A 10,287-nucleotide genomic window follows, 5' to 3' on the forward strand; every position below is an offset into this window, starting at 1 on the left:
CCAGTGCACGCCCGGCTCGGGCCACGCGCCGCGCACCAGCTCCTCCTCTGACGACTCCAAGCGCTCACCCCTGGGCAAGACGCCACTGGCACGCCCAGTGGCCCCCCGGTTCGGCAAGCCGGATGGGCTGAGGGGCCGGGGACTCGCCTCCCCTGAGCCAGGCCTGCCTGCCCCCTACCTGGGCCGCTCCGTGTCTTACAGCAGCCAGAAGGCCCCCCCTGGCGTCCCGGAGACGGAGGAAGTGGCCCTGCAGCCGTTACTGACGCCCAAGTAAGTGTCCTCGGCCTGGCTCCAGTACGCTGCCTGCAGGCGGCCTCGGGGTTCCTGAAGCGCGCGGACCCGGCTCGGGCTGCCTGGGGAGAGCCCTGCCTTCCCGTTCCTCTTGCTTCCTCCCTGGGCCTCGCCTCTCGAAAGGCTGAGGAGAGGACGTTTCCCTTAGTTTCATCTCCCTAAAAAGCAGTTTGTTTGCCGGAGAGGAAGTGAGCAGTGTGGCTGCTCCTGGGGAGGAGGAATAATTAGGGGAGAGCTTGTCAACGGGGCAATAAAATGAAAGGGGGTGTTTGGGTCAGCGAGGTGTATATAGAGAGCACCGCGTTTTCTCTCAACCTGTTTCAAAGTGCATCCCTTTGCTGTGTCGTGTTGTACGCTGACCCCGCTCTCCTTTACTTCCCAGAGATGAAGTACAGCTCAAGACCGCCTACAGCAAATCCAACGGACAGCCCAAGAGCATAGGCTCAGCCACCCCCGGCCCGGGCCAGCCGCCTCTCAGCAGCCCCACGAGGGGAGGCGTCAAGAAGGTGTCGGGGGTGGGGGGCACCACCTACGAGATCTCGGTGTGAGCCCGGCCCCCTCCTCTGCACCTGCACCAAAGGGCCCCCAGGGCCGCCTCCCTCCGCAAGGGCCCCCTCCCCGGCACGGACAAGTGTAAACCGCCGATTCCGAGAGGAAGAGGGGCGTTTCATAAGATGCGGGGGCTGGGGGGTCAGAGCGTGGGGGCCCCGAGACTGGGGTGGCGACCCCCTTTCACCTTTCTAGACCCCCCCTCCCCCACCCCCTGGACCAGACTCAGTGGACATTTGTGCAATTGCTCGCCCTGGAGGGAACCAGATCATTTTTAAACCAGAAATAATTTTTTTTATTATTGTTACGGATTCTATTTTTTTCCTCTTCTGCGTTACCAGGTGTGTGTGTACATATATATATATATATATATATTATAAATATCAAAGAAATTATATATCTATCCTGGGATGGGCAGATGAGGGAGGGAGGTGTGTGCGGGGCCCCTTACTCTTCCTGTTCCTCAGACCAGCCGGAAGAGGGGAGACGTCCTGAGGTCTTCCTCTTCCCCACGGCTCCCGCTCTTGGTCCCAGCTCCCATCCAAGGACATAGCACCCTGTGCTGGTGCTCAGGAGAGACACCCAGGGAGAGGAGAGGCAGGGCGGGATCTGTCAGAGGAGGAGGGCGCCTCAGCCCCTTGACTGGTGGTGGTGGTGGGGTGGTCAGAAGGGCTTGGCGGAGCTCCAGCAACAATACTGGGGTAGCCCCCCTTCTTGGGGGAGAGGGAGCACAGCAGGCTTCTTTAGCAGGCCCCTCAAAGCCCTCCTCCCCCGTTCACATGGTTAACGTCATTTTTAAACCCAAGGCCGGGAAAGAAGAATCCAAAAAGCAATATTTCTCATCACATGCCAAAAACGGGATGGAGAGAAGGAGCGGCAGGCCTAGGCCCCTCCAGCTGTCCCTTGGGGGGTCCCCCCTGCCCACCTCAGTATGGTGCTGGGTAGAGGGGATACCTGGGTTCTCACCTTCAAAAACAGGGGCGACCCCAGCCTCCAGACAGAGGCCCTTTTATTTTTTATTCTGATTAGCCATTTTAAACCAACAAGGAATAAAAAGAAATCCTGATCTAACCAGCCCCGCCGACTTGCGTTGTTTTGTGCGCTTAAGGCAGGGTGACTGACCTCTGATGGGAAGTTACAAGGACGACCTTGGAAGCGTTTCTGGTCCGGGCCCATCCTTAAGTAGGGCTGTGGTGAAGAGAACCACTTAAGACAGATCCTGTTTTTATTTCAGTGATTTAATTGGATGTTTCAGAAAAAAAGTCTTGTAACGACCAAAACTTGTAATTTCAGAGTTTAGAGAGCTCTGACTTTTGCCTGCAGTCCCTTAACAGAATCTTCTCTGGATGGTAAAGCTCCTTTGGATGCAGCCAGAGGCGAGCCAGTGGCTGATCGATTGTGAAAGGCAGACCACAGGGACACACGGGCCGTCTCTTCTGTGGAAAGCAGAAGGCTGTGTCCTCATTTAAATAAGGCACCCTTAGACACTCATCTCAAAAAGCCAGCCAGAACCCTTTATTTTCATGTCTATAACTGAAGTCTGTAAACCCTCGCTCTGAAATCCTAGGGTAACATGAGCAGAATGAGTGGTTTTCCATCTGCTACTCTAGGATCAACCCTGGGGCTCATCCCAGCGGACTTCAGCCATGTCACGCTGGGCTTAGGTCAAGACGACATCGGCTGGGGCTCTCGTGGTAGCTTCTGCTTGCCTGGCCTGCTGCAAACACTGAAGGGATTTACTTTACCTTGTTCAGTCACTTGGTCGCATCGGACTCTCTTCGACCCCTTGAACTGCAGCATGCCATACTTCCCTGTCCTCCACTGTCTCTCCAAGTTCACTCAAAGTCACGTCCATGAGTCAGTGATGCCACCCAACCAACCCTCTCGTCCTCTGCTGGTCCCTTCTCTTGCCCTCAATCTTTCCTAGCATCAGCATCTTTTCCACTGAGTTGGCTCTTTGCATCAGGTAGCCAAAGATTTGGGAGCTCGCTAGTTTAGGCTGCCTTTTTTGTTGTTGTCTTAGAAGCTTAGATAGGCATTCACATCAGCCAAATAATTTCACTGTCTTAAGGAGTGACAAAGATCAAAAGTAGTTCTTATTATAAAGAGAATCATTTACCTTTGCTTGCAAGAAATTTATTTTTTTTAAAAAAACCACAGGGCTGACCAAGAAGCAACCTTGCTGAAATTCACTTCTTGGGTGCTCGCTCCATCAACTACCAAGTTGCCACATGAACTGACCTAGGACACAGCCAGCCTTAAGCAGGAAGGTCACCCAGGCACTAGCTGGCAACCTTAGAGACAGGGAGGTAACGAGCCTGGGGCAGGAAGGCGTCGGCACACTCTGCTTCTGGACCCTGCTCCCCGGTCTCGGGCGGCTGCCCCACCTGCTGAGGAGACCATCCCATGCAAGGTCCGAGCCCCCTCAGACCTCAGCACACCTTGGCTTACACCCTGACTCCCACGGAAAGGCACTTACCTCCTGACAGGCAGCCACGCTTCAGCCAGTTTGATAAATGCAATTTTAAGAGAATAAAAATCCTAACAAATCAGACCAAGTCCTACATCAGACAAACTGCACACAAGAGGTGAACAGAAAGCTTCCTGGGAGGGGAAGAGGTGTCCGCGAGAAAGCGAGGCGGGTGGAGGCCGCCGGGAGCCCAGCCTGTCCCTGTAGGCTCCTCCGGCTGACCGGCTTCCATCCCTGCACCCGGCGCTGACCCGGGCCGCCTCCAGCCCAGCAGGGAAGTCCTCCTGGCAGGGTCCGCCGGCCCTTAGCGGAGGCTGCTGCTACTGCTAGCCTGAGAGCTGCCCATCCCAGGGTGCTCCGGGCTGTGTCGGTTCTGGAAGGAAAGGAGGGCAGAGGAAGAGGAGGGACCTCTACCAAGGGCCCGACAGGGACTCCCAGGCCGCCGCCACAGGCTCCTACCGCACCTTCTTCTTCTTCTTTTCTTTCTTCTTCCTCTTCCGCTCAGGGTCCTCTTCTTTTTTCTTTTTCTTCTTCTTGTGATCTGAATCAGACGGCGTCTCTGGGGGGGATACGAGGTGCCCGTCACGGGTCGGGCCCCAAATTCTGCACCGCTAGAGCTCTGGGATGTGAGGAAAACCCCTAGTCCAGGGCGCTGCTTCTCTCCGCGCAACCAGGACGCATTCAGAGGCTCCGCTGAAGCCCCGGCCCGAGTTCCCGCCTGCCCGGGGGGCTGCATTATGTCAGCTTTTTCTCTAAGGAGAAGCTGGGAGTCCAGGGCTCATGAGGAACTTAACTGAGCTTTTAACTGAGGAAGGTCAAACCAGACTCAGAGCACGTGGCTCTCCAGCCTGGAAGACAGCAGCTCCTTACCTGGGGGCACGGGGTCTTGGGCGCGGCTCTGCTTGTGCTTCTGCTTATTCTTCTTCTTGGGCGGCTGAACATGCATCAGGCGGCACTGCTCCGGCAACTGAAGGAGCCGAAGGAAGGGCTGAGTGACCAGAGGGCGGAAACCCCCTTCCCGTCATCTGCTCTGCTCCCATCACCTGCTCTGCGCAGTATGTTAGGTACAGACGCGGGGAGGACCACCATCGTGAAGCCTTCGGGCCTCCGTCCCTAGCCCCACCTCCCCAGGAGGGCACGCACCGGGCCGGTGTGCAGGCGGAAGCCAGCCAGCATGGTCCCTGTGATGGGATTGAAAGAGCCCCCAAGGATAGGGGGCTTCTCAATGAGGGAGCGCAGGCTGCTGTTGTCATGGGAACCAGGCAGATCAATCATCCCAGGTAGGTCGGGCAGGAAGTTACTCAGTTTCTCCTTCACTTTCTTCCCACAGAATTTATTATAGGCATGCTCCAGGTTGTAGTGTGTGATCAGGTTAGTGCTGCCTGTCAGCTCCGTGCTGCCTGGAGGATACAGGGAGAAGAGAAAGGAGAAGAATCAGTTCCAAGAGCTGTTGTGTAGCTGTTCAGTCGCGTCTGACTCTGCGACCCCTGTCCTTCACTATCTCCTGGAGTTTGCTCAAATTGATGTCCACTCAGTTGGTGATGCCATCCAACCATCTCATCCTCTGTAGCCCTCTTCTCCTGCCCTCAATCTTTCCCAGCATCAGGGTCTTTTCCAAAAATAAAGATTTTTTTTTTAATTCACTGACCTAGAAGGGAAAGTGAAAGACTATATTTTAACCTAAATAAGGAATCTTTAAATTAGAATTACCAATAAAGAAAAATTATTTTTGAGTAAGAAATAGCAAGAATAAATAACACATAACAAACACTAAAAATACTATACTATAGAATGGTAGGTTGGAATGAGGAGAAAAAATAGGCAAAAATCCAAATAGGGCAGTGGTGGAAACCGCTTTAACCCAATCAAGGAGACAGTCTAACCAGAGTAATAACATACAGTGCTTATAATCTGTGCTAAACATTGCTCTGTGTTTCATCAATATGCTAATGAGAAGTTAATACTTCTGGCTGTGACTAGAATAATTTAACCTCACAGCTCAGCTACAACCATGCTTAAGGCCGACTATTACAGTACTCTTGCTTGGAAAATCCCATGGACGGAGGAGCCTGGTAGGCTGCAATCCATGGGGTCGCTAAGAGTCGGACAGGACTGAGCGATTTCACTTTCACTTTTCACTTCCATGCATTGGAGAAGGAAATGGCAACCCACTCCAGTGTTCTTGCCTGGAGAATCCCAGGGACGGGGGAGCCTGGTGGGCTGCCGTCTATGGGGTCGCAGAGTCGGACACGACTGAAGTGACTTAGCATAGCATAGCATAGCATAGCATTACCCAGTGGTGAGTGTCTTGCTTCCTTTTTTTTTTAAACTAGCAAGAAACTCCAGTCACCTTTACAGAGAAAAACAGATTTTTCTAGCTACTGCTGGTAACTTTTGTTACCACCATCTTTATTCTTCCTATAATACCAGATATGATAGCTCTGCCTAGAAGAAAGAAATGTCTGATTAGAAGTTGGGCAACTAAAATTATAATCCTGTATATGCCTGTTTCTGCTTATCTATGGAAGCTATCATAATGTTAAACTTAATGTTTAAAAAAAAAAACAATGTTTTTTCAAGGTTCAAATGAAAACATATTGAAAAGTATAAAGTCTGTAAGTGGAAGGCATCATCAGTATAAACATTTCATGGCTGACTTTTTTCAAAGAATTGCTGTTGTTGCTGTTCAGTCACTAAGTCGTGTCCAACTCTTTGAGACCCTGTGGACCACAGCACGCCAGGCTCCCCTGTGCTTCACTGTCTCCTGGAGTTTGCTCAGACTCATGTCCATCGAGTCAGCGATGCGTCCAACTATCTCACCCTCTGCCGCCCTCTTCTCTTGTCCCTTCAGTCTTTCCCAGCATCAGGGTCTTTTCCAATGAGTTGGCTCTTTCCATCAGGTGGCCAAAGTATTGGAGCTTCAGCTTTAGCATCACTCCTTCCAATGAATATTCAGGGTTGATTTCCTTTAGGATGGACTGGTTGGATCTCCTTGCAGTCCAAGGGACTCTCAAGAATCTTCTCCAACACCACAGTTCAAAAGCATCAACTCTTTGGTGCTCAGCCTTCTTTATGTCCAACTCACATCCATACATGACCACTGGAAAAACCACAGCTTTGACTAGACTAGACAGACCTCTGTCAGCAAAGTGATGTCTCTGCTTTTGGGTACACTGCCTAGGTTTGCCACAGCTGTCCTTCCAAGGAGCGAGTGCCTTTTAATTTCATGGCTGCAGTCACCATCTGCAGTGATTTTGGAGCTCAGGAAAATAAAATTTGTCACTGCTTCCACTTTTTCCCCTTCTATTTGCCATGAAGTGATGGACTGGATGCCACAATCTTCGTTTTTTTGAATGTTGCATTTCAAGCCAGCTTTTTCACTCTCCTCTTAGTAATTTAACTAGGGTCCAGCGGTGAGAGTAGAAATATCTGACCTACAACTTCCTAGTCTAGTTATGATGAACACGCGGGGTCCAAATGACAGAAGTGACTTGTTTATAATCATTCACTTGAGAAAACTCAGCTTCTGAGCTACCAGCCCACCGAGGGCTGAGAAAAACGCCTTGTTCACTCATGTGTCACCGGCGCTCCATAAACATTAAATGAACACGGTATTTTTCCTCCCTGGTGACAGGCCTTACCCTATTCTGTTGCGCTGTCTTCTGCGCCAGCTGTCGCTGAAGAATGGGCCGCGTAATGGCAGGGGGCTCAGGGGCCCAGTGCTTCTCATATCAGCACTGCCTCCTTCCGTTTCCCCACTCTGTGCTTTTTCTAAATTCTTTAACCTAAAAGAGTCCATCCGATGTTCTGTTTTGCCCATCAGTTCTATGAAGATGATTTATAAATCTCTCTCCTCAGTCCTGATTCCACTCCTGAAAACTAATCTTCCATTTCCAACATTCTCTTAATTCATTGCAGATTCAGTTTTTTTTTTTTGGCTGCACCAGGAGGCTTATGGGATTGTAGCTCCCTGACCGTGGATCAAACCCCTTGCAGAAGCACGGCACCCTGACCACGGGACTGTCAGGGGATTCCCTGGATTCTTTACCTCCGAATCTTCCCCACCTCACTCATGGTTCCTTTATTTTAGTACATGGCACCCATATTCTCCAGATACCTTTAGAAGCTGTACTCAGTTCAAAAATCTTAATGGTTTCCCATTCCCTCAGGAAAAAGCTCAAATTCCTTCGACTTACATTCGTGGTTGAACGTATAAACATCTTACTGAAACATCACTAGCTGGAATCAAGACTGCTAGGATAAAGAGCAACAACCTCAGATAGATGACACCACTCTAATGGCAGAAAGTGAAGAGGAACTACAGAGCCTCTTGATGAGGGTGAAAGAGAGTGAAAAAGTTGGCTTAAAACTCAACACTGAAAAAACTAAGATCATGGCATCAGGTCCCATCACTTCATGGCAAATAGATGGAGAAACAATGCAGACAGTGACAGACTTATTTTCTTGGGCTCCAAAATCACTGCAGATGGTGACTGCAGCCGTGAAATTAAAAGACACTTACTTCTTGAACGGAAAGCTATGATAAACCTAGACAGCATTTTAAAAAAGCAGAGACATTTTGCTGATAAAGGTCCGTACAGTCAAAGCTATGGACGTGGGATGAACTGAAAGACGTCCCCGAGACTAACGTCTAAAATGACCTGATCTCCACCTCCTCAAACTTGTTCTTTCCTGACCTCAGCACTACCATCAACCCTGTTATTCAAGCCAAAAATTCGAAATCATCCTCAATTCCTCTCTCCTCCACTTCTATATTCAATCCTTCATTCCTGTCAGTTCTACCTCTAACATTTATCCTGCATCCATTTACTTCTTTCCTCCATTGCTATCGCCTAGTCCAAACCATCTCTTTCCTGGACCACTAAGCAGTAACATTACTGAAAGGGGGACTTTTGCACAAACTAACGCGATAATTAATTCAGCTATTTCACCACCACTTTGCGACCCCATGGACTATAGCTTACCAGGCTCCTCTGACCGTGGGATTTTCCAAGCAATAGTACTGGAGTGGATTGCCATTTCCTTCTCCAGGGGATCTTCCCAACCCAGAGATTGAACCCGGGTCTCCTGCATTGTAGACAGACGCTTTACCGTCTGAGCCACCAGGGAAGTCCTTTGCATTATTACATTCAATAATTACAGCTGACACACCTGTAAAGTCTTCTCCAGCACCATGAGTTTCATTTGCACTTTCCGTATCAGAAAACAATCACTAAGGTTTTTTGTCTCTTTGTTGGTCTAATAGTTACATCGTCTGAATCAGAACTATATTCGGAACTATCATCTTCTGAAACACTAGTAAATATGTTGCTTGGACAATAAGAGAAAGTATCTGCATAAAATTCACTGAAAAAATTTTCTTCACTCAAAATTTCATGATGTGTCACTTTTTAAAATTTTATGAAAATAAACTTGTGTTTATAAGGTGCACAAGGCTGGAATAAAAACCTAACAGAGCAAAATGCAAATGATAATGTCAATGATAAGTTGTATAATGAATCCTTGATCAATTTTAAGCGTTAACAACTTCCCACAGTGATGTTAATGGTTTCACTCTCTAAAAAATGTATTGACATGTTTCTGGTCAATACTACGTTAAAATCTAAATGTGTAGTACAGGCCTCTGCCTACCACTCTCACTTTATCTCCTATCACTCCTCTGTTCACTTTACTGGAGTCCAGCTGATCTTCTGTCCCTCAAACATTACAAGATTTTTCTCACATTGGGGCTGTTGATTTCAATTTTTTTTTTGTATCCAGTTATCCCTTCTCCCACTCATGAATGGCTAGCTCTTTCTCTGCGCTTACATTTTAACTCTAAAGTAACCTACTCAGAGAGAGCTTCTCTGATCACTCTAGCTAAAGCAGCTGCTGCTGCTGCTAAGTCACTTCAGTCGTGTCTGACTCTGTGCGACCCCATAGACAGCAGCCCACCAGGCTCCCCCGTCCCTGGGATTCTCCAGGCAAGAACACTGGACTGGGTTGTCATTTCCTTCTCCAATGCATGAAAGTGAAAAGTGAAAGTGAAGTCGCTCAGTCCTGTCCTACCCTCAGGGACCCCATGGACTGCAGCCTTCCAGGCTCCTCCGTCCATGGGATTTTCCAGGCAAGAGTATTGGTGTGGGGTGCCATTGCCTTCTCAGTTCCGCTCCCTTAAATCTTTATTACATTTTTTTTTCCTACAGCCATAACTGCTATGCGATTTCACCCTGTACCTTTTGCCTCCTCCATGGGCACGTAAACTCCCAAACAGGCAAGGATATTGTCAGCCTTGTTCACAGCTGTATCTTCAGTGTACAATACCCCTTGGTACACAGAATAGGTGCTCAACGAAATATTTTTTGAATGAAAGAATCTGGTCCAATTCTATTCACTTGTTTCCAGGCCCAGAGATAAAAAGCAACAAACCAACAGGAAGTTGGAAGCAGATGTGGAACTAGGTCCGCAAGGATGTTAAATCAGGACTCTCAAATTCCAAACTCGAACCCTGGGTGCTTTTTCAGAGTTAGCCGCTCAGTTGTGTCCAACTCTCTGAGACCCCATCGACTGTAGCCCGCCAGGCTGTTCCGTCCATGGAATTTTCCAAGCAGGGATACTGGAGTGGGTAGCCTTTCCCTTCTCCAGGGGATCTTCCCGCCTGAGGGCTCAAACCCCGGTCTCCCGCATTGCAGGCGAATTCTTTACCATCTGAACCACCAGAGTAATTTTTAGGGAGTCATAAAACCACCGTCAGGGTCAGAGGCAGGGCGGAGCGTGAAAGGCGGCCACAGAGCCCCATTCTTCTCATTCCCAGTCCATCCCGAGAATTCCTGTCGTGCCTTTGGCCGTGAATTCGCAGTCCTTTCCGACACGGAGTTCCGAAATCTCCGAACCCGCCGCCCGGGCTACCCCTCACCTCCCTTGGCGTCTAGGAGCCACGCCCAGCCCCACCTCGCGGCGATCAGATTGGCCGGCTT

The 10,287-nt window shown here is 49.5% G+C and overlaps 2 protein-coding genes across 2 annotated transcripts in view; one reads left to right on the forward strand and one right to left on the reverse strand.

The window, feature by feature from the left end:
* ZDHHC5 (zinc finger, DHHC-type containing 5) overlaps positions 1-1,136 on the forward strand; it is an 18,621-nt gene extending 17,485 nt beyond the window's left edge. The window contains exons 11-12 of the mRNA XM_010833628.1: positions 5-270; positions 674-1,136. Coding sequence (XP_010831930.1) covers positions 5-270; positions 674-839 — 432 coding nt within the window. The 3' untranslated portion in view covers positions 840-1,136. The remainder of the gene's footprint in view (positions 1-4; positions 271-673) is intronic.
* Positions 1,137-2,060: 924 nt separating this feature from the next.
* MED19 (mediator complex subunit 19) overlaps positions 2,061-10,287 on the reverse strand; it is an 8,646-nt gene continuing 419 nt past the window's right edge. The window contains exons 2-5 of the mRNA XM_010833629.1: positions 4,454-4,738; positions 4,181-4,277; positions 3,775-3,869; positions 2,061-3,683 (exon numbers count right to left, since the gene is read on the reverse strand). Coding sequence (XP_010831931.1) covers positions 3,615-3,683; positions 3,775-3,869; positions 4,181-4,277; positions 4,454-4,738 — 546 coding nt within the window. The 3' untranslated portion in view covers positions 2,061-3,614. The remainder of the gene's footprint in view (positions 3,684-3,774; positions 3,870-4,180; positions 4,278-4,453; positions 4,739-10,287) is intronic.

The sequence above is a fragment of the Bison bison genome, unplaced genomic scaffold, assembly GCF_000754665.1.
Source record: "Bison bison bison isolate TAMUID 2011002044 unplaced genomic scaffold, Bison_UMD1.0 scf7180017863815, whole genome shotgun sequence".
In the NCBI taxonomy this organism is placed as follows: Eukaryota; Metazoa; Chordata; class Mammalia; order Artiodactyla; family Bovidae; genus Bison; species Bison bison.